This window comes from Schistocerca cancellata, chromosome 8 (genome assembly GCF_023864275.1).
Source record: "Schistocerca cancellata isolate TAMUIC-IGC-003103 chromosome 8, iqSchCanc2.1, whole genome shotgun sequence".
NCBI classification, from domain to species: Eukaryota; Metazoa; Arthropoda; class Insecta; order Orthoptera; family Acrididae; genus Schistocerca; species Schistocerca cancellata.
The window spans coordinates 596922052-596947493 of record NC_064633.1 but is presented as its reverse complement, the minus strand read 5'-3'; the positions used below and the strand labels follow the sequence as shown (position 1 = coordinate 596947493).

The following is a 25442-nucleotide window of genomic DNA, read 5'->3' as shown; positions in this document are numbered from 1 at the left end:
CAGAGCCAAATCAGTAAGTCGACATTATTCTCAGATTTTCAACCTATAGCGTCATGTGGATTAGTGTTCTACGGTAACTCGTCTTTAAGAAAGAAAGTCTACATTTCTCAAAATACCTACTATAGGAATAATATGTGCTGCTCACCCACGATCATCTTGTAGAAATATGTTTAACGAGATATGTATTTTAGCTGCTGCTTCACAGTGTGTTTATTCCCCCATAAATTATGTTGTAAACAACCCACTGCACTTCAAAAGGAACAATGATCTACATAAGTACAACACCAGAAGGAAAATGGCATTCACTACGCCATATTAAGGTTGCCTGAAACACGGAAGTGGATGCACAATGATGCAGCGAAAATATTTAATCACTTACCCACTGAAATAAATTGTCTGACAGGCAGCAAAGTAAAATTTGAAAATGAAGTGATTAAGTTTCTCCTTGACAACTTCTTGTATTCCGTAGAAGAGTGTCTATCATTGTGATGGGTACTCATATCCGTAATCCTTCATTTTTACTAAAAATCAAGCGCACACACACACACACACACACACACACATACATACATACATACATACACACACACACACAAAAACCTTCTCAATTATCACCATGTACGCATATTTACAAAATAATTTGTGAATATAAAATGACCTATCCTGCGTCATTACGATTTATCGTGGAGATGATTCATAGAACATGAGACTAACCGATGAGTGAACATCACATTTTATTCTCACTGCTCGTTATTGGTCAGTCAGTACTTTCCAAGTCATGAGTCACACCAGAAAATTAGGCCACTAGATGATAGTGAATGAAAACACTTCACAATTGTTAATACGTTGATTTGTTTGTTTCAAAAACAAATAACTAAACGAAGAGCACAAGTTTTCAACTTCGATTCCTGAGTTCCTCAGTAATATTACTATTCTCATTCAAGTTTTTATCAATCAGAACAATCTACTTAATGTAATGAATCTACTTCATGTGCTACATTAATTTTTTGCCTGTAAATCAGAAAATATTATTCCTTGTTTTCAAAATTGAAATTGTATGTAGCTTTAATTATAACCTAATTATCAAGAAATGTATTTAGATTATGCCAGGAGGAATGGTTAGTATTAAAGGACGTTAATGGAACTATCTTTCCAACCAACAAAACCTAGTAAACATGGGCTCTAAAACGAATACCTTAAGAGATCTGAACACTTCTTCATCTTTGGTACTGTGAAACACATCTCTTCTACTGTAATCTCTTTGCTTTCCACAGTTTTAGAGGTGTTAGTATAGATAAAAACAGAAAAAAGGTGTCTGGGAAAAGTGGGCTCTAAAGTGCATGCCTTAAGAGCTGTGAGCACTTCTCCATCTTCGCTACTCTTCCACTGAACAAGTACTCATAGCTCTTAAAGGTACGTATTATAGAGCTGTTGTTTTACTGAACGTTTTTGCCCCGCAATATCTTTCCTGTCTTATTAATGAATAACGACCATTCCTCCTGGGACACCGTGTACATGACAACAGGTAAAGAAAAATCGGTCGTATCAAATTACAATGGAATTCTGCTTGTTCAGCAAATCAATCACACGTGTAATCGAGGTTGGAATGCTCTAATGTCCGGAAATTTTGGCAGGCTGTCTAATGAAAGCCTTCTTCCAATGGCAGAGACACTGAATCTTGAATTTACAGGCTGTGTTTATCAACCGGTGGCAAAATTTCGCAGACATCATGTCGCTATGGCAGCCGCACATAGTCAGCGTTCTGCGCCCAGACATTTTGTCTCGTGATACGTACGAGTTCTTCAGGGATGTCGCTTTGGACATTCTTCGCTACAGGCGAGACAACAAACTGTGCCGAGACGATATGATGAATGAGCTGCTGAAAGTGAGGCTAAATGGTCTCAAGTCTGTTCAAAATAGCAACACAGGTAGGATACCTATTATCTTAATAATATTATCTATAATGTTCCACTTGTCAGAATGTGTAATAATAGGGGCACTCGGTAAGCACACTACTGGCCATTAGAATTGCTACACCACGAAGATGACGTTCTACAGACGCGAAATTTAACCGACAGGAAGAAGATGCTGTAATATGCAAATAATTAGATTTTCAGAGCATTCACACAAGGTTGGCGCCAGTGGCGACACCTACAACGTGCTGACATGAGGAAAGTTTCCAACTGATTTCTCATACTCGTATCTCGAAATTGCTGCTCGCGTTGGTCGAGATCCAGTGACTGTTAGCAGAATATGGAGTAGGTGGGTTCAGGAGGGTAATACGGAACGCCGTGCTGGATCCCAACGGTATCGTATCACTAGCAATCGAGATGACAGGCATCTTATCCGCGTGGCTGTAACGGATCGTGCAGCCACGTCTCGATCCCTGAGTCAACGGATGGGGACGTTTGCAAGACAACAACCATCTGCACGAACAGTTCGACGACGTTTGCAGTAGCATGGACTATCAGCTCGGAGACCATGCCTGCGGTTACCCTTGACGGTGCATCACAGACACGAGCGCCTGCGATGGGGTACTCAACGACGAACCTGGGTGCACGAATGGCAAAACATCATTTTTTGCGGATGAATCCAGGTTCTGTTTACAGCATCGTGATGGTCGCATCCGTGTTTGGCGATATCGCCGTGAACGCACATTGGAAGCCTGTATTCGTCATCGCCATACTGGCGTATCACTCGGCGTGGTGGAATGGGTTGCCATTGGTTACACGTCTCGTCACCTTTTGCCCGCATTGACGGCACTTTGAACAGTGGACGTTACCTTTCAGATGTATTACGACCCGTGGCTCTACCCTTCATTCGATCCCTACGAAACCCTACATTTCAGCAGGATAATGCACGACCACATGATGCAGGTCCTGTAAGGGCCTTTCTGGACACAGAAAATGTTCGACTGCTGCCCTGGCCAGCATATTCTGCGGCGCTCTCGCCAATTGAAAACGTCTGGCCGAGCAACTGGCTCCTCAAAATACGCCAGTCACTACTCTTGATGAACTGTGATATCGTGTTGAAGCTGCAATGGCAGCTGTACCTGTACACGCCATCCGAGCTCTGTTTGACTCAATGCCCAGGCGTATGAAGACCGTTATTACGGCCAGATGTGGTTGTTCTGGGTACTGATTTCCCACGATACATGCAGCCACATTGCGTGAAAATGTAATCACATGTCAGTTGTAGTATAATATACACTCCTGGTAATTGAAATAAGAACACCGTGAAATCATTGTCCCAGGAAGGGGAAACTTTATTGACACATTCCTGGGGTCAGATGCATCACATGATCACACTGACAGAACCACAGGCACATAGACACAGGCAACAGAGCATGCACAATGTCGGCACTAGTACAGTGTATATCCACCTTTCGCAGCAATACAGGCTGCTATTCTCCCATGGAGACGATCGTAGAGATGCTGGATGTAGTCCTGTGGAACGTCTTGCCATGCCATTTCCACCTGGCGCCTCAGTTGGACCAGCGTTCGTGCTGGACGTGCAGACCGCGTGAGACGACGCTTCATCCAGTCCCAAACATGCTCAATGGCGGACAGATCCGGAGATCTTGCTGGCCAGGGTAGTTGACTTACACCTTCTAGAGCACGTTGGGTGGCACGGGATACATGCGGACGTGCATTGTCCTGTTGGAACAGCAAGTTCCCTTGCCGGTCTAGGAATGGTAGAACGATGGGTTCGATAACGGTTTGGATGTACCGTGCACTATTCAGTGTCCCCTCGACGACCACCAGTGGTGTACGGCCAGTGTAGGAGATCGCTCCCCACACCATGATGCCAGGTGTTGGCCCTGTGTGCCTCGGTCGTATGCAGTCCTGATTGTGGCGCTCACCTGCACGGCGCCAAACACGCATACGACCATCATTGGCACCAACGCAGAAGCGACTCTCATCGCTGAAGACGACACGTCTCCATTCGTCCCTCCATTCACGCCTGTCGCGACACCACTGGAGGCGGGCTGCACGATGTTGGGGCGTGAGCGGAAGATGGCCTAACGGTGTGCGGGACCGTAGCCCAGCTTCATGGAGCCGGTTGCGAATGTTCCTCGCCGATATCCCAGGAGCAACAGTGTCCCTAATTTGCTGGGAAGTGGTGGTGCGGTCCCCTACGGCACTGCGTAGGATCCTACGGTCTTGGCGTGCATCCGTGCGTCGCTGCGGTCCGGTCCCAGGTCGACGGGCACGTGCACCTTCCGCCGACCACTGGCGACAACATCGATGTACTGTGGAGACCTCACGCCCCACGTGTTGAGCAATTCGGCGGTACGTCCACCCGGCCTCCCGCATGCCCACTATATGCCCTCGCTCAAAGTCCGTCAACTGCACATACGGTTCACGTCCACGCTGTCGCGGCATGCTACCAGTGTTAAAGACTGCGATGGAGCTCCGTATGCCATGGCAAACTGGCTGACACTGACGGCGGCGGTGCACAAATGCTGCGCAGCTAGCGCCATTAGACGGCCAACACCGCGGTTCCTGGTGTGTCCGCTGTGCCGTGCGTGTGATCATTGCTTGTACAGCCCTCTCGCAGTGTCCGGAGCAAGTATGGTGGGTCTGACACACCGGTGTCAATGTGTTCTTTTTTCCATTTCCAGGAGTGTATTTGTCCAATAAATACCCGCCCGCTTATGATCTGCATTTCTTCTTGGTGTAGCAATTTTAATGGCCAGTAGTGTAAATCAACACATTGTTTTGTGATATCAGGTTGATTTTACTAAGGATTCCAATACACTCATTATTGCCCGTTTTTTCGGTAAGAAAACATTATTTTTCAACATAATCTCTGCTCAGTGTGAAGGCCTTACGCAATCTTATTGTGAGGGCCCGTACGCTCAGGTGTTAACACTCTGCTGGTCGACGTCGAACCCAACGTTTCACTGCATCAATGACCTCAGCACTATCCAAGTAGGTCGTCGCGTGGAGTACATTCCCCAACGCGCCAAACCGATGGAAGTCGGAAGGTGCGAGATCCGGGCAGTAGGGTGGAGGAGGAAGAACAGTCCAATGAAGGTGTGTGAGCTCCCCCATTGCGCGTTGTCAGGGAGCAGGAGAAGCCCGTTTGCATTTTAGCGGCGACAAACAAGCTGCAGTTGTTTCTCTAGTTTCCTGAGGGTAGCGCGAGACACTTACGAACTGACCGTTGAGCCATGAGGGATGACATCAAACAAACGCTTTCAGAGTGCCAAAAGACGTTTCCATGACTTTACAGGGTCAGAGTGTGGCTCTGAATTTTTTCTTCAGGAGAGAGTCGTGTGGCGCCACTTCATGGATAGTCGTTTTGTTTCCTGATTGAAGTGGTGAATATAAGTTTCATGTTCTGTGACTATGTGCGGCACAACATTGCCACTATCGGCTTCGTAACGCACAAGCAGTTCCGCGCAGATGGTCCTTCGCTGCTCTTCACGGTCTTGTACAGGGTGTTTCAAAAATGACCGGTATATTTGAAACGGCAATAAAAACTAAACGAGCAGCGATAGAAATACACCGTTTGTTGCTATATGCTTGGGACAACAGTACATATTCAGCAGACAAACTTTCGAAATTACAGTAGTTACAATTTTCAACAACAGATGGCGCTGCGGTCTGGGAAACTCTATAGTACGATATTTTCCACATATCCACCATGCGTAGCAATAATACGGCGTAGTCTCTGAATGAAATTACCCGAAACCTTTGACAACGTGTCTGGCGGAATGGCTTCACATGCAGATGAGATGTACTGCTTCAGCTGTTCAATTGTTTCTGGATTCTGGCGGTAGACCTGGTCTTTCACGTGTCCCCACAGAAAGAAGTCACAAGGGTTCATGTCTGGCGAATAGGGAGGCCAATCCACGCCGCCTCCTGTATGTTTCGGATAGCCCAAAGCAATCACACGATCATCGAAATATTCATTCAGGAAATTAAAGACGTCGGCCGTGCGATGTGGCCGGGCACCATCTTGCATAAACCACGAGGTGTTCGCAGTGTCGTCTAAGGCAGTTTGTACCGCCACAAATTCACGAAGAATGTCCAGATAGCGTGATGCAGTAATCGTTTCGGATCTGAAAAATGGGCCAATGATTCCTTTGGAAGAAATGGCGGCCCAGACCAGTACTTTTTGAGGATGCAGGGACGATGGGGCTTTTCGGTTCCCCATATGCGCCAGTTCTGTTTATTGACGAAGCCGTCCAGGTAAAAATAAGCTTCGTCAGTAAACCAAATGCTGCCCACATGCATATCGCCGTCATCAATCCTGTGCAATATATCGTTAGCGAATGTCTCTCGTGCAGCAATGGTAGCGGCGCTGAGGGGTTGCCGCGTTTGAATTTTGTACGGATAGAGGTGTAAACTCTGGCGCATGAGACGATACGTGGACGTTGGCGTCATTTGGACCACAGCTGCAACAAGGCGAACGGAAACCCGAGGCCGCTGTCGGATCACCTGCTGCACTAGCTGCGCGTTACCCTCTGTGGTTGCCGTACGCGGTCGCCCTACCTTTCCAGCACGTTCATCCGTCACGTTCCCAGTCCGTTGAAATTTTTCAAACAGATCCTTTATTGTATCGCTTTTCGGTCCTTTGGTTACATTAAACCTCCGTTGAAAACTTCGTCTTGTTGCAACAACACTGTGTTCTAGGCAGTGGAATTCCAACACCAGAAAAATCCTCTGTTCTAAGGAATAAACCATGTTGTCCACAGCACACTTGCACGTTGTGAACAGCACACGCTTACAGCAGAAAGACGACGTACAGAATGGCGCACCCACAGACTGCGTTGTCTTCTATATCTTTCACATCACTTGCAGCGCCATCTGTTGTTGAAAATTGTAACTACTGTAATTTCGAAAGTTTGTCCGCCTGAAAATGTACTGCTGTCCCAAGCATATTGCAACAAACGGTGTATTTCTATCGCTGCTCGTTTAGTTTTTATTGCCGTTTCAAATATACCGGTCATTTTTGAAACACCCTGTATTAGGCGGCGGGGAACCCAGCGGCCAGACCCTTTTGAGTAACTCAGCTGGTGGAAGCGTGTTTCAGCACTACCACAAGAGACGTCCGGATGTGCAGCGAGGTGTTTCGTTGTGATCCTTCGATCACCTCGAGTGAGAGTGTCCGCACGTTCCAACACTGCAGGACAGTCACATCTGTGTGCGGCCGGCCGGCATGCAGGGAATCGAACAAGTCGCCCAACGACTCACCGTGCTTTTGTTCGCGTTTCCGTAGACATCCTGCAAGCGTCTGTGAATACTTACGATGCTCCGGCTTTCTGCAGAAAGAAACTCAATGACTGCTCTCTAACTGGAACGCAGCTCAGTTACAGAAGTCATTTTTAAGCGCCGTACCTATCGAAACTTCATGAAACTATAGGGTCTGAAGCGGGAATACTTCACAAGGTCCCACAACAAATTCTAAATTTTTTCAACCGTAACTGGCCGAGAAATAAAATGTGTTGCTCTACTTATTGAACTCCTCACGTATAAGTATATCTGGCTGTTCGATTCGTCTTCTCAGAAAACGAATATTTCGTAGTTCCCTCACAGTCGTCTTGCAAGTTACCTCTTACTCAGACATTTTACGAATCACACTGTAATCACTCCTGGGAAGAGTGCTCATATTAGCCAGAGATTGTGGACGTAAATCGGCCATGAGGACAATCTGTGCTGCATCCGATTAAATTTCGTAAGCCTTCTCTCTTTGGTAATATATATTTCTTCGCTACACGTTGACCGAATAGAGAAGAAAGGGTGAGAAGAACAGATATCTCCCCGTTGGTACAGAAGGTCAGGCCCTATCACCGAAGTCCACAACACCAGAGTGTAAATGATTCTTGCAACGTGCCATTAAGCAGAATAAATCCTCATATGGAGAATACTTTTGGGGGAGGGGGCAGAGCTTGAAAGGTGACATTTATAGTCTCCGATCTTTCATATATTATAATAAGTAGCATTCCTTACTGTAATATGCAGTGCTTTTTTTCTAAAAAACAGTTTGAGGGTACTCCGACGTGGGATATAATGCAGTGAAAATCATTTATAACTGAAGCATGGGATATCACCCGTCTGCTTTTAGCCATGACGTCATCAACATGTTGAACTACAAAAAAAAGAAAAAAATGGTATCTGACTCTTCAGTTGACTTTACAGCTCAAATGAAGCAGGCGATACCGAGAAGCACAGAACCATACAAGAGAAAGTGGTATGGAACACTTCAGTTTACATCGCCTCAAATGAAGCATGCGATTTGAGCATGCGCATACCCGTTTAGTACTACCATCGCTCACTATTGGCGGGCGAAGGCACTACATGCTGGTCGAACCGGCTGCCAGCGATTCGGTTGTCGAGAACGACTGGCGCAGCTTCGAAATGCTTGAAACAGTCAATGGCATCGATTTTCCCATCAAAGATTGCACTGGTATCGTTCGTATTGCAATTACCAACACGAAAAAATGAAATAAAAAATTTACGTCCGTGAAATAAATCTCTGGCACACTTCCAAGTTCTCAACATCGCAAAAAAGTTACTTTATCGACGGAAAAGCTTAGGGGTACGCATCCCCCAGCGTTCCCCCAGAAAAACAGCACTGGTAATATGACACATTGATTGGCTTCAGATCGTTCGCGGTCGCGTCGGCTGCACAACTGTGTCTCCCTGATGCCTTGGATACGAAAGTGGCTTCGACCAGTGTCTAGCAAGGGCGTTGTTGTCGTGAAAGTTCTTCTGGTTTGGTAGGAAAACAGGGCGTTCTGCTTGAGTCTATTCCGTTTGGGCTTCTCTTATCGAAGACGTGTTTTGGAGGTGTGTGACGTAGCGTGCTAACGTGAGTGGTTGCGTCAACGTATACTTAGAGAGGGAAGCGTACGTGTGAGCAGCAATGGGCTTATACCGACAAAGAGATTATAACAAGCCTACGCCTCTCTATGTGCCTGTTGTGCAGTACAAGGTAATGTGACCTGCCGACCTATATTGAGTTGCCGTAGGGTATAGCGTGACTAATCACTCCGATTTGCTCGTTTTCAGTCAGACAGTCACCACTTCCGTCGATCTTTACACCACCTCACTTAGCACTGACTACGGAAATATGTGGCTTATGAGGAGCTGCTCCATCATCCAGCACCATTCCTTTTAACTCCCTACACACAGTCATAGTGCTAGCTACACTCCTGGTAGCACATTGGAACTGACAAGTGATTCCTTCCGCTGCGACGTTTTTACAAACACCCTCCACAATCAGTGTGCGCTGATATGAAACTTCCTGGCAGATTAAAACTGTGTGCCGTATCGACAGTCGAAGTCGAGACCCTAGTTCGATTCTCGGTCCAGCAGCCAGTTTCACCCTCCGCAATGTTCGACGGTCCCTGTCCGTCGGTAAATGAGCCAGCCTCGCTTTGGCTCCTCCGCGTTATCACTTCACAAACACTTCAACGGCAGTCCGAGTCGCTTTGCGCAGCTTAAAAGGTCTGAAACGTCCCAAATGAGTTTGCGACTCTGGTGACGTCCAACGACGTGCCAAGTCCCTGAGCTGCTCCGACCGGCCCATTGTGCAGTTACCGCTTCTGAACTGACAAAACAGTTGTCTCCTCCTTTTATAAGGCTGTGATGACATCTAGTGGTCAATTCCACATTACGTAAGGGTGTGCAAGTACTTTCGATTATACACTGTAGTTATACTAGGTCCTGCCAGAGGTCAGTCGAATGCAAAACCCTCCTACTGGTGTCTGCTTAAAAGGGAACTGTACGAATATACACTACTGCCCATTAAAATTGCTACACTAAGAAATGCAGATGATGAACGGGTGTTCATTGGAAAAATATGTTATACTAGAACTGACATGTGATTAAGTTTACACGCAATTTGCGTGAATACATCCTGAGAAATCAGTACCCAGAACAACCACCTCTGGCCGTAATAACGGCCTTGATAAACCTGGGCATTGAGTCAAACAGAGCTTGGATGGCGTGTACAGGTACAGCTGTCCATGCAAGATCAACACGATACCACAGTTCAGCAAGATTGCACAGTGTCCAATTTGACACAAAAACAAATTTGCGCGTCGAATATTTCGCTGAAAATTATAATGTCTCTTAAAAATTTTTTATAAACTAGTGGCCATTAAAATTGCTACACCACGGACATGACGTGCTCCAGACGCGAAATTAAACCGAAAGGAAGAAGATGCTGTGATATGCAAATGATTAGCTTTTCAGACCATTCACACAAGGTTGGCTCCGGTGGCGACACCTACAACGTGCTTACAGGGGAGGAAAGTTTCCAACCGATTTCTCATACACAAACAGCAGTTGACCGGCGTTGCCTGGTGAAACGTTGTTGTGATGCCTCGTGTAAGGAGGAGGAATGCGTACCATCACGTTTCCGACTTTGATAAAAGTCGGATGGTAGCCTATCACGATTGCGGTTTACCGTATCGCGACATTGCTGCTCGCGTTGGTCGAGATCCAATGACTGCTAGCAGAATATGGAATCGGTGGGTTCAGGAGGGTAATACGGAACGCCGTGCTGGATCCCAACGGCCTCGTATCACTAGCAGTTGAGATGACAGGCATCTTATCCGCATGGGTGTAACGGATCTTGCGGCCACGTCTCGATCCCTGAGTCAACTGATGGGGACGTTTGCAAGACAACAACGTAACGACGTTGTCTGCAGCTGCATGGAGTATCAGGTCGGAGACCATGGCTGCGGTTACCCTTGACGCTGCATCACGGACAGGAGCGCCTGCGATGCTGTACGGGGTGCAGGAATCGCAAAACATCATTTTTTCGGTTGAATCCAGGTTCTGTTTACAGTATCATGATGGTCGCATCCGTGTTTGGCGACATCGCGCACATTGGAAGCGTGTATTCCTCATCGCCATACTGGCGTATCACCCAGCGTGATGGTATGGGGTGCCATTGGTTACACGTCTCGGCCACCTCTTGTTCGCATTGACGGCACTTTGAACAGTGGACATTACATTTGAGATGTGTTACGACCCGTGGCTCTACCCTCCATTCGATCCCTGCGAAACCCTATATTTCAGCAGGATAATGCACGACCGCATGTTGCAGGATCTGTATGGGCCTTTCTGGATACAGAAAATGTTCGACTGCTGCCCTGGCCAGCACATTCTCCAGATCTCTCACCAAATGAAAACGTCTGGTCAATGACGGCCGATCAACTGGCTCGTCACAATACGCCAGTCACTACTAATGATGCACTGTGGTATCGTGTTGAAGCTGCATGGGCGGCTGTACCTGTACACGCCATTCAAGCTCTGTTTGACTCAATGCCCAGGCGTATCAAGGCCGTTATTACGGCCAGAGGTGGTTGTTCTGGGTACTGATATCTCAGGATCTATGCACCCAAATTACGTGAAAATGTAATCACATGTCAGTTCTAGTACTATATATTTGTCCAATGAATACCCGTTTATGATCTGCATTTCTTCTTGGTGCAGCAATTTTAATGGCCAGTAGTGTACATTGCGCGTAATTGCCACGAAGATGATATAGAAGAAATTAGTGCTCATACGGATGCGAATATATAGCCTTTTTGGCTTGTCCTATTTGCGAGTGAAACAGGAAATGAAATTTCTGGTAGTGGTACAGGGTAAATTTCGCCATTCACCGTACCGTAGGCTGCCGATTATGTATGTACACTGGTGTCTAAGAGTGAAGTATGTAAGGGGTCCGTAGGCCCTTACTATAAATTTGCACTCGGCACAGGTCGATAGGGCAAACAATCGATTGTGTCGTGTTGAGAGAGCGAGTGTGGAGTTGAGTCAGTGCCATGTTACGGGTAGAGGTGTGTGGAGGCCAGTTGTTGTAATGCAAGGCTTTAAGGACAAAGGGAGTTACCATCGCCGTGGTTTAACCCCTTTGTACTAGAATAATATCGGGAAGGTGAAGAAGTATTGTTACGAAACTGATTAGTGACATTCTAGTGCCGATATTTTGGTTTCGCGTCTACCGCGCCGGCATCTCCTTGGATTGCAGTGTTGGATTGCAGTGTTGGATTGCAGTGGTGTATTAGCGTGTGACGATAATGGAAGATGAAGAAGCCTGTGCTGAGATTAGCCGTAATTAGAAATGTATGACGAAGGCAGTGGCTGTCTCCTCCTTTTTGTGTTTTTGTGACAAATATAGGTTCGTAGTTAGTGAAACTGTGTTGGTGATTTTCTTGTTACCAGACATTTCATTATTACAGTATCAAGAAGGGCGAACTGGAAAGTAACAACTTCCGTAGCAGTCAATTCCGATTGCCAGCCCCATTAGGTACACGGTCACATTAATAATAATTATTGGGCTGCTATTCGATCAGATCAGGTCGGGATAAATAATCGGAGGTGTTACAAGTAACAGACCGGAATTTGGCAAGGTTGCGTCTATTTTTCCACAATACAGTACAATCTGGTGATAGTAAAGTAGACAGTATATAATGAACATAGAACGTAACAAATGCAACATGCATAACGGTAGACAAAAGGGTTCTTAAAATGCTTTTTTATTCCAGTCTCTGATCACAAATTAGTTCTTTAGACTATTACCGGTTTCAGTCTGTACTTACCATATTCAGATCTTTTTTACGCCATGTCCTAAAGTGATACGGACATAATGGCATCGCCAAAACATATAAGTATAATCAGCATAGCATCGTCACACAGATTTAAAATATGGTGTAGATTATGTCGCAGTTGGTGAAAAGTGTTCTTCGTTCTTCCGAACTTAACGGATTCACACACACATTCCGACAACTGGTTAATGCGCTCGGTTTGGGGTGTGACAGCCTCTGGCAGCAATACAGGCCTGACAAACGATGGGCCATGCTGTGAATGATGCCATCAGTCTCATGTTGATGCAGTGCCGCCCATTCTTCCTGCAGCGCTGCTCGCAAGTCTTGGAGAATGTTTGGTGAATGCTGACGTGGTGCATCCATGTCCCTAGTACATACCAGACGTGCTCTATGGGATTCAAATCGAGAGAGCGAGCAGCCCGTGTCATGTGTGAAGTATCTTTAGTTTCCAGGAAAACATCAACCGCCCGTGGTCTATGAGGTCGAAAATAATCGTCCAGCAGTACGACGTTTGGGCCCGCACAATAAGTCCCGACATATCGTCACGAAACCTGACGACAGTTAAACCTCGCCTGTTTACCTGTACCATTTCATTAACAGGTATTCAAGTGGTCAACATAATCCCTGCCCACTCCATTAGGGATCCTCCTCCATGGTTGCGTCCCGAAGCCGTGCTCCACGCCACCTCCAGATGCGAATCCGTCGAGAATGACCGTCGAGACCAAATCAGGACTCATCTGTGAAAAGAGCATTGGCCCACTTTGCAAGTGGCGTGTTGACGGTTCCACTCTAGTAGACATTCCCTTCTGTGAAGACGCGTCAGAGGCACACATACAACAGGTCTCCGACGATGAAGGCCACTCTGCCGCAGCCTTCTGTACACCGTTTGCCTCGCTACAGCACGGCAATTGGATGCTGCGAGGTCAGATGCCAGTTGCTGTGCAGTACTGAGGCGGTACCATAGTCCCCTTACAGCCCAATGACGGTCCTATCTTTCTGATGTCACACAAGGTCGGTCCTATCCTGGTCTCCGGAATACAGTTTCGATCTCTACAAACTGTAGCCACGTCCGAAAAAGAACAGAACGATTCACGTTAAGGGGGGTGGGGGGCGGGGGGCGGGGGGCGGGGGAGTTGGACGTCAAAGGGGCCGACTTCGAGAAGGAGAGGCACCACAGGACATTTTAATTTGCACTGTCTATACTTTTACAAATAAATTCATAAAAGTTTGACAGTATGACCAGGAAGGATTCAGGATCCACACTCATAGCAGAGGAAGTTCAAAAACGTAACAAAACAAATTTTCTTACATGTGAAATTTCATCATTATTTTCACTTGGTATTGGCTGCATTTGTTGTTGTAGGTACACTTTTCTTCATAAGTAAGAGATATTATGTTGTGTTGGCAGAAGAGCCAACACCGTGTTACTAGTGGAGGCCGAAATGCACGCGTTTTAGCTCACGCAGGCTGGCGTGAGGGGGGAAGAACTATACTGAGGTGAGGTCTGGAACATGACAAGGAATTAAAATTCAGAAAGCGGACGTAATTAGTTTGATACTTAACTTTAATCCGTTAATGATGAACGTCGCTCTTGACGGTACATGATTCACAATATTATCTGTTCAGAATACATTCGTAGTAACTGAATATGGCGCCTTGCTAGGTCGTAGCAAGTGACGTAGCTGAAGGCTATGCTAAACTGTCGTCTCTGCAAATTAGAGCGTATGTAGACAGTGAACGATCGCTAGCAAAGTCGGCTGTTCAACTGGGGCGAGTGCTAGTGGAGTCTCTTTAGACTAGACCTGCCGTGTCGCGGCGCTCGGTCTGCAATCACTGATAGTGGCGACACGCGGGTCCGACGTGTACTAACAGACCGCGGCCGATTTAAAGGCTACCACCTAGCAAGTGTGGTGTCTGGCGGTGACACCACAGATTCTTCGGTGAATTTTGCACAGCATACGAACCATACTTACAGGTGTGTGCGACACTAGAACTGCCAAATCTGTTGAAAACTGTGGTGAAAATTGAGATAATTAACTGTAAAATTCGAGTTTTCTCTAAACACGAAGTTTAAAACGTAAAAGCCCATTCATTTTTCCATAGATTAAATAAATTCTAGAGTTTAATACACCTGTAAGTATGGTTTGTAAGCTGTGCAAAATTCATCGAAGAATCTCTCTTATTTATGGAGAAACGTGTACCTATAGCAACAAAGGCAACCAACAGAAAGTGAAAAAAATCATGAAATTTCGCATTTAAAAAATATTATTTTTTCGTGTTTTTGCAGTTCCACTGCTATGAGTGTGAATCCTGAATCCTTCCTGGTCATTCTGACAAAGTTTTATGAATTTATTTGTAAAAGTACAGACAGTGTAAATTAAAATGTCCTGTGGTGCCTGCCGTTCTCGAAGTCGGCCCCTTTGACGTCCTGCGCCCCTTAAGCCACCGCGACACATGAGTTTTCAACTGTCCTGCTTTCATTCCTCTCATGGCCTTCCACCGCAGAGAGCCTGGTAGGCGTCTTCACTCTGCTATGCAGCGCCGTCTGTGTACACAGTTATTCTGGAAGTGGGACTACCCAGCAAACACTATCCCGTTGGATAGGTGCCCTGACGTCATCGTTGGGGTGATTATGCGTTGGACCCAATGCCTTCTTTGGTGCATGACACGATCGTACGGACGTCTGTTGACAGTTAACATGATTATATCGTGAATTAGACACAAGGCTGTTTATATAGTGGTTTGTTGCTTTAATTTTCGACACGAGTGTAGATGCAGATGTACAACGTGCGGCAATAAAGTAATGCGACTGAATTTTTGCAAGATGTGGCAATCCCGCAAGCTTGCGTAGGCACAGTATCTTTGACCTTGGTCTATAAGCTGCTTCTAATCCAAGCGGCACATCGATGCAACTGCTCATTCGTGAGTTGTGCTGTAATAAGTTAACACGTGTTTGTGTCTCTTTTTACGGAAATGGAACCGCATAATATTGCGCAACGGTATTCCATTTCTTTTTGCGTTAAATTGGGAGAAAACGTGACGACAACTTACGGTAAGCTTCAGAAGGCTTTTGGAGAGGAAGTTATGTCAAGAGCTCAAGTTTTTCGTTGGCGTAAAATATTTAGTGAAGGCAGAACGAATGTTGAAGACCGCAGTGGACGACCATCAACCTCACGGACGGATGTCAACTTGGCCAGTGTGCGTGAACTCGTACGATCTGATCGAAGATTATCCGTGAAAGTAACAGAAGAACTGAACATCAATCGAGAAATAGTTCGTTTAGTAATAACTGAAGATCTTGGTACGAGGAAGATCTGTGCAAAAATGATCCCCAAAAATCTCACACCACAACAGCGAGAAACGCGGAAAAATGTGGCAGCCGATCTGTTAGAACAAACGGAAATCAGCCCAGAATTGTTGACCCGCGTTATCACTGGTGATGAAAGTTGGTTTTTTCAGTACGATCCAGAGACAAAACGGCAAAGTTCGCAATGGTGCTCAAAGGGATCACCCAGACCAAGAAAAAGCTCGCATGTCAAAGACAAAAGTGAAATGCATGCTTCTGTGCTTCTTCGCTTTCAAGGGAATTGTTCATAAAGAGTGGGTGCCTCCTGGACAAACAATTAACCAATATTACTACAAAGAAATTTTAGAAAGACTTCGTAAAACGGTTCTTCGTGTCCGTGCCAGCATTGCTGATAATTGGATTCTGCATCACGATAATGCGCCATCCCATACTGCTCTGTCAGTACAGCAATTTTTAACCTCTAAACAAATTTCAGTACTACCACAGCCAACTTATTCACCAGATATCGCTCCGAGCTACTTTTTTCTATTTCCAAGAGTCAAAACGGCGGTCAAGGGACACCATTTTCAAGCAACAGAAGATATCCAAAAGCTGTGACGAAGGTCTTGGAGGATATTACAGAAGATGAGTACCATAAATGTTACCATCAATGGCAGAAGCGCTGGAAAAAGTGTGTGCAACCAGAAGGGAACTACTTTGAAGGAGACAACACTTAACTTTACTAAAACGGTAAGCAACATTTTTTTTCACATCAGTCTCATTACTTTATTGTCGCACCTCGTAGATCAGTGACACAAATCAGTCGGAACAGTGAGGTAGCTGTCAACGGTTAAGACAATGAACATCTTCGGAAACTCAGATATGACACTGCCGGAAGTTAGGGACAAATTCATACAGGGTGTTACAAAAAGATACGGCCAAACTTTCAGGAAACATTCCTCACACACACAGAAAGAAAATATGTTATGTGGACATGTGTCCGGAAACGCTTACTTTCCATGTTAGAGCTCATTTTATTACTTGCCTTCAAATCACATTAATCATGGAATGGAAACACACAACAACAGAACGTATCAGCGTGACTTCACTTTGTTTCAGGAAATGTTCAAAATGTCCTCCATTAGCGAGGATACATGCATCCACCCTCCGTCGCATGGAATCCCTGATGCGCTGATGCAGCCCTGGAGAATGGCGTATTGTATCACAGCCGTCCACAATACGAGCACGAAGAGTCTCTACATTTGGTACCGGGGTTGCGTAGACAAGAGCTTTCAAATGCTCCCATAAATGAAAGTCAAGAGGGTTGAGGTGAGGAGAGCGTGGAGGCCATGGAATTGGTCCGCCTCTACCAATCCATTGGTCACCGAATCTGTTGTTGAGAAGCGTACGAACACTTCGACTGAAATGTGCAGGAGCTCCATCGTGCATGAACCACATGTTGTGTCGTACTTGTAAAGGCACATGTTCTAGCAGCAGCACAGGTAGAGTATCCTGTATGAAATCATGATAACGTGCTCCACTGACCGTAGGTGGAAGAACATGGGGCCCAATCGAGACATCACCAACAATGCCTGCCCAAACGTTCACAGAGAATCTGTGTTGATGACGTGATTGCACAACTGCCTGCGGATTCTCGGCAGCCCACACATGTTGATTGTGAAAATTTACAATTTGTCCACGCTGGAATTAAGCCTTATCCGTAAAGAGAACATTTGCACTGAAATGAGGTTTGACACATTGTTGGATGAACCATTCGCAGAAGTGTACCCGTGGAGGCCAATCAGCTGCTGATAGTGCCTGCACACGCTGTACATGGTACCGAAACAACTGGTTCTCCCGTAGCACTCTCCATACAGTGACGTGGTCAACGTTACCTTGTACAGCAGCAACTTCTCTGACGCTGACATTAGGGTTATCGTCAACTGCACGAAGAATTGCCTCGTCCATTGCAGGTGTACTCGTCGTTCTAGGTCTTCCCCAGTCGCGAGTCATAGGCTGGAATGTCCCGTGCTCCCTAAGACGCCGATCAATTGCTTCGAACGTCTTCCTGTCGGGGCACCTTCGTTCTGGAAATCTGTCTCGATACAAACGTACCGCGCCAAGGCTGTTGCCCCGTGCTAATCCATACATCAAATGGGCATCTGCCAACTCCGCATTTGTAAACATTGCACTGACTGCAAAACCACGTTCGTGATGAACACTAACCTGTTGATGCTACGTGCTGATGTGCTTGATGCTAGTACTGTAGAGCAATGAGTCGCATGTAAACACAAGCACCGAAATCAACATTACCTTCCTTCAATTGGGCCAACTAACGGTGAATCGAGGAAGTGCAGTGCATACTGACGGAACTAAAATGTCCACATAACATATTTTCTTTCTTTGTGTGTGAGGAATGTTTCCTGAAATTTTGGCCGTACCTTTTTGTAACAACCTGTATGTACCGGGTGTCTCTACTAAGAGTTCTTTGATGGATTTTCGTAGGTGTTTCCGCAGATATTTGTAAGGTGGTGATTGTAAAGTGTACCTGTAGTGAACCCAAACAAATACTTCTCATCATGTTTTTCATACAATGCCCATTGTCAACAGAAAGCGTCGATCCGTTACAAACAAAATGGTTTCTAAAGCAGAATTTTACGCGAGATGTGAATAATGAGGCTGGAATAGGTGCATTTTACACATTGGGTCTCTCGTTTTAAGGCACACTCAATAAGCGATCGCTTGGCCGGGAGTCAGTCATTTGGGTTCCAGGCTATATCTTCCCAATATCACATGAAAGACGCAATAGTCCTGTGGGAAATAAATGCGTACTCAAATTGCTTGAATGACTTCATGAGTTGGCTGTCAGACTGTATTCTCGCCCTTCCCATGGACTTCGCCGCTCAGTTTCTGGCAACTGTGTAATGGTACGAAGTTCATGTTCACAAGAACCGAGGTCAACATTACCATCCTTCAATTGGGCCAACTGGCGGTGAATCGAGGAAGTACAGTACATACTGACGATACTAAAATGAGCTCTAACATGGAATTTAAGCGTTTCCGGACACATGTCCACATAACATATTTTCTTTCTTTGTGTTTGAGGAATGTTTCCTGAAAGTTTGGCCGCACCTTTTTGTAACACCCTGTATACAGCTTAAAGTGTTGATGTCCAGTAGTGACTGCCTTTCTTGTCGTGGTCACGTGTTTCAGAGTTCTCGGACGACTCCCTGGTGGCGTACGTGTTCGCGACGTTCGGCTTCGCGCTGGAGATGCTGGCCAGCACGCTGAGCTTCTGCCTGTACGAGCTGTCGCTGGACACAGAGGTGCAGACGCGCGCCCGCCGGCAGGTGGACGCGGCGCTGAGAGCCCGCGGCGGCAGGCTCAGCTTCGAGGCCGTCCAGGAGATGACCTACCTCGACATGGTGCTGACCGGTAAGGCCACTGATCTCCGTTTTACAGTAAAGCAGCTGCAACCCACCACGCATTCTCCCGTTCCGCAACAACTAATGACGGTCAGACGACTGATACGAGTACTGTGTTCTGAAACCTCTGAAATAGTTGTTAAAAAAGCTACTGAACCGTGATTTATTTTCAAAGAATATTCTGAAATTGCATGTCCCTAATGCCAAGCCTTATTATCGACCATCAGTATCATGCCAAGCATCTCAGATAATTACAATGTGTAAAAGATAGTTAAATGAGACGTACAAACAATTTCACACTCCCCCAAAGAAACAACCTAACCTACTTCATTGCTGGACTCGATTCAAAAGGCAGGTCCTTAGCAATTATGGCATATACAAAGCAAATGGCAACTACAGAACCAGCTGAACAATATTGAACGTGATTTATTTTGAAAGAATATTCTTAAGAATTTATTTTATTTACTAGCGATTCATCAAGAACATTAACACATTTAATGACACTATGTAAGCATGGAAGTAGTTGCCAGGGAGTAACTGATGAAATCATAACCAAATTCCTATTAACAAATGGGAATTTTATTCTCTTCAATAGTGACTAAAAGCATTTTTTAAGATTAACAGATTTAAAAATTATAATCAGAAAGCACCCTCTAAATATCAAAGTTACAATTTATTCAGAGGCAGAAAGAAACAAGTTTTGCCTGTATGAGCTTTCGGGCAGACAACCTTGCCGCTCCCTTTTGACACGGCCGTAATTACGACCGCTCCCAACAGCCTCTCAAAGACTACACTTGTGCAAATCTGCAACACACCAGATAACCTTAAACTAAGAGTTTTAACAATTTACACAAGCACACAAACTATGCACCCCCCCTCCCCCGTAGGAGGGATGGAAATGGTACAAAAGCCGGCCGGAGTGGCCGAGCGGTTAAAGGCACTACAGTCTGGAACCGCACGACCGCTACGGTCGCAGGTTCGAATCCCGCCTCGGGCATGGGTGTGTGTGATGTCCCTAGGTTAGTTACGCTTAAGTAGTTCTAAGTTCTAGAGGACTGATGATCTCAGATGTTAAGTTCAAATGGTTCAAATGGCTCTGAGCACTATGGGACTCAACTGCTGTGGTCATAAGTCCCCTAGAACTTAGAACTACTTAAACCTAACTAACCTAAGGACATCACACACATCCATGCCCGAGGCAGGATTCGAACCTGCGACCGTAGCGAGATGTTAAGTCCCATATATTCAGTGGTCGTGTACGGTTCATAAACCCAGAACATGCCGGTGTGACCGAGCGGTTCTATGCGCCTCACTCTGGAACCGCACGACCGCTACGGTCGTAGATTCGAATCCTGCCTCGGGCATGGCTGTGTGTGATGTCCCTAGGTCAGTTACGCTTTAGTAGTTCTAAGTTCTAGAGAACTGATGACCTCTGATGTTAAGTCCCATATATTCAGCGGTCGTGTACGGTTCATAAACCCATAACATGCCGGTGTGGCTGAGCGGTTCTAGGCGCTTCAGTCTGGAACCGCACGACCGCTACGGTCGTAGATTCGATCCTGCCTCGGGCATGGCTGTGTGTGATGTCCCTAGGTCAGTTACGCTTAAGTAGTTCTAAGTTCGAGAGGACTGATGACCTCAGATGTTAAGTCCGATATACTCAGCGGTCGTGTACGGTTCATAAACCTAGAACATGACTAAACGAGGAAACGAAAAACTAATAATAATTTAAAGAAGAGTAACAAGGAAAGTACATAATCGATCTTAGACAAAGGAGAATGAAGGAGCAACAACAAAGAGGAAATCACTCTCTTGGAGCAACAACCTACAGTCCTACAGTAAGTAGTAATAGACAGCAAATCATCGAGTAAAACTGAAGTGATATCAGGTGTTCCCCAGGGAAGCGTCTTGGGACCTACGCTGTTCCTGATCTATATAAATGACCTGGGATAACAACCTGAGCAGTTCTCTTAGGTTGTTTGCAGATGATAGTGTAATTTACCGTCTAGTAAGGTCATCCGAAGACCAGTATCAGTTGCAAAGCGATTTAGAAAAATTGCTGTATGGTGTGGCAGGTGGCAGTTGACGCTAAATAACGAAATGTGTGAGGTGATCCACATGAGTTCCAAAAGAAATCCGTTGGAATTCGATTACTCGATAAATAGTACAATTCTCAAGGCTGTCAATTCAACTAAGTACCTGGGTGTGAAAATTACGATTAACTTCAGTTGGAAAGACCACATAGACAATGTTGAGGGGAAGGCGAGCCAAAGGTTGCGTTTCATTGGCAGGAAACTTAGAAGATGCAACAAGTCCACTAAAGAGACTGCTTACACTACACTCGTTCGTCCTCTGCTAGAATATTGCTGCGCGGTGTGGGATCCTTACCAGGTGGGATTGACCGAGGACATCGAAAGGGTGCAAAAAAGGGCAGCTCGTTTTGTATTATGACGTAATAGGGGAGAGAGTGTGGCAGATATGATACGCGAGTTGGGATGGAAGTCATTAAAGCAAAGACGTTTCTCGTCGCGGCGAGATCTATTTACGAAATTTCAGTCACCAACTTTCTCTTCCGAATGCGAAAATATTTTGTTGAGCCCAACCTACATAGGTAGGAGTGATCATCAAAATAAAATAAGAGAAATCAGAGCTCGAACAGAAAGGTTTAGGTGTTCGTTTTTCCCGCACGCTGTTCGGGAGTGGAATGGTAGAGAGATAGTATGATTGTGGTTCGATGAACCCTCTGCCAAGCACTTAAATGTGAATTGCAGAGTAATCATGTAGATGTAGATGTTGATGTACAGTAGACGAATAGCATAAGAATCCGGTGGGCAGGACATGTAGACCGTACTCCAGAAGAAAGACATTTTAACAAGGCACTTTGAAGGGAACCAGACATCAGGAAGACCAAGGCAGCACTAGATGGACGACCTGGTGAATTACCTGGCAAATCCGAGGACTGAAGGCAGCTGAAACAGAAAGAATGGAGGCGGTTTATGGAAGCAGCGTGTAGTCAGCAGAGCCGCAGATCACTGGATATGTATGTATGTGCTTTTGCATTGATTGACTGCTCCTATGCAGACTATTTCCACACAGATTCTCAGGTGGTTTTACGTTCCTCGCGCAGTTTACTACCAGAAGACAACGATAATTATGGGTCCAATAATAATGGAAGGGCAGAATTATTGCAAAAATTAGTCTTATATTGACCATGTTGTAATTTATTTGTAAAACATGTAAGTGATTTGTCAAAGAGACAATTTTCAGTACTGACTCTTTCCCATATTGGAAATCGCAGATATTCTGCAAAGATATACATAGTATCGAGCATTCGATCTCTAAAAGAGTATCTTTGAACACGCTCAGTAGACTGCTAGTAGAAAGCTCTTTGAGGTGCCAGTTGAGATGGACCAAAGAGGAACCAATAGATTGTATTGTTATTTGAGCAATGTTCGGCCAGAATAGTCACAAACGGTCGAGTTTTGGACGCGGACAGCAAAGAGACGCTGATAGTTAGCCATTTGAACCAATTTTAGAGAGACCAAACTTGACACGTATGCCAGTAATGAAATGGGGCGTTACAGAAACCAAACGCCAGTGACAAAACCGGCCAATACACGGAGCTGGATGGCACTACGTCAGCGCCGCCGCTTGAGAATTGTGTGTAAAATGGGCTGCAGTGAGGGAGGGTATCGGATGAACCAGCGATAGCGGCATGGTTTCTTTATCAGAAGAGGCAGCGTATGTAGTGAGGCACTACGGTACCAGTGGCTGTGCTCGGCTTCACATATTACGAATGGGTGGACCATGGAGGGGCAGCGGGGAATTGAACATTGTTCGTTTAAAACATTTTTAAATTTATTGGGTCACAAAATTATTATTATTAATAATGCAAATTGAGCACCAGATAACTGTTGAGAGCCGGTCGTGGTGGCCGGCGGTACTAGGCGCTTCAGTCTGGAACCGCGCGACCGTTACGGTCGCAGGTTCGAATCCTGCCTCGGGCATGGGTGTGTGTGATGTCCTTAGGTTAGTTAGGTTTAAGTAGTTCTAAGTTCTAGGGGACTGATGACCACAGAAGTTAAATCCCATAGTGCTCAGAGCCATTTGAACCATTTTTTAACTGTTGAGAACCAGAGTGGTTTTAACAAGGTAATCACTATTTCATTAGAAAGAAGATAGAACAGAACCGTTAAAACTTACAAGATGGGTAACAGAATTTGGGTGCTGTTTCAAGGGTCGTTTAAGATTTATCCACACGTCCTTGAAATCCGGTTGTATAGGCGGGCATAATCAGTTACTGTCAGTTGCACAAAACACACAAACTTTTATTCTCCTACGAACCATTTAATTACACATTGCCTTAAAAGGCACTATTGTACTATTTGGAATTAAAAACTACAGACCATTTTGAATACATATGCATTTATTTATGAAAGTACAAGGTACAGTCACCAACAAATTTTACATATGCACATACTCCTTTACCTTTAACCCAAATAAACACAGACTCATTTACAGATATCTTTCTCTTACTACGAGTATACAAAGACAATGGCGATGGTGACATATATGCAGATTTACCAAAGTCTTTATTTGCAAGTTCGGCCACATGGTACGTACGATAGGCAATAACGTCTCTATCAACAAAACTTTCAAGTCCACCAACACTAGGTACACCTGTACCTCCACGTACAACAGATACAGTAAGCCAACCATTTCCATGTGAAAATGTGTCATTAAGGTCGATACTAAAATTAAGTCTACAACCACAGAAAACACACGGTCCATCGACAAGTGCAGTAGCGGCAACACTCTTGACTGGTATGCGATTCTTCTTGTCCCCAGCTGTTGAGGCAAACTCGATGTTCTCAATGGTTTTATAGACTGTCTGTTTGGTACGGCGACGAAGTCTTCTGTAATACCTAGTATTACGAGTATACGCGTCCGGGATAACGCATTTTGACCAAAAATATTTTTAACAATTTTGAAAAACTGAGATCGGCGTGTACAATTTATTTGCTCTCAAATTTAATATGAACAACGTTTTAATTACTTTAAGAAAACTTGAGATATATCGTGGGCTGAAGGCCCAAAACCACATCAAAAACAAGAACGGCTGAAGGACTGAACACAAGTTATAAGAAAATTGCTTCAAAGAATACAAGCAGCTGAAGGCCTTACTTAAAAAATACTTCACACAACACGTTGAACAACTCAGGGCTCAGGGGCTGGATAACAAGAATTTCAGATAGAGCAAATTTAAAAAAAAAATCGTTTTCAACAAATGAATTTTCAGATTTTAATTTAAGACTGTTGAAGGCATTACCTTAAAAATGTTTCACGTAATAGCGCGGCTGAAGGCCACACACTGGACACTTAACAAGTCAGGGCTTAAGGCGTGGATAACAAGAATTTCAGATAGAACAAACTTTCAAAATTTAGTTTTTAAACAAATCAGTCTTCAAATTTTAATTTAAGTCGGTTGAAGACCTGTCATTGAGTTTCTTTTGGCGGAAAACCAGGGCATCGCAGATATTCATAGACGCTTGTGGAATGTCTTAGGAGGACCTGGCAGTGAACAAAAGCACACTGAGTCGTTGGGCGAGGCGTTTGTCATCATCGCAACAAGGTGGCGCAAACCTGTCCGATCTCCAGCCTGCCGCAAACAACAGTGAGTCCTGGAGTTCTGGAACGTGCGGACGCTCTCAATCGGTGTGACCATAGGATCACAAATTGACGTCCCTGTTGATAGTGTCGACAAAGTCGTCTACCAGTTTGGGTAATCGAAGATTTATGCCGGCTGGGTTCCTCGTCGCTTAATAAAAGAAGATAAAGAACAACGGAGGATCATCTGTGGGTAGTTGCTTGGGCGTTACGAGACTGATGGTCACAATGTTTTGCCTGACAGTGTCACAGACGATGAAACATGCGTTCACCACTTCGCCAATCCACGGAGTAGCTTCACATCACCCGTCCTCCGAAGAAAATGTTCAGAGCGGCAGCCTCGGCCGGTAGAGTCATGGCGACGGCCTTGAGGGACTCTGAGGGAGTTATTCTGTTTGATGTCTACCTTCAGGCTGCGACGATCAGCTCGGAAGGGTATCGTTGAAGAAACGACTTCGGCGTGTTTGCCGCCGCAAAAATGCGAACGACT

General features: G+C 45.3%; 1 protein-coding gene across 1 annotated transcript in view; it reads left to right on the top strand.

Annotated features, from left to right (window-relative positions):
* Positions 1-25442, top strand: part of LOC126095701 (uncharacterized) — a 230695-nt gene that overhangs the window by 192525 nt on the left and 12728 nt on the right. Inside the window, exons 11-12 of the mRNA XM_049910453.1 lie at positions 1691-1928; positions 19074-19295. Of these exons, the coding sequence (XP_049766410.1) occupies positions 1691-1928; positions 19074-19295 (460 nt within the window). The remainder of the gene's footprint in view (positions 1-1690; positions 1929-19073; positions 19296-25442) is intronic.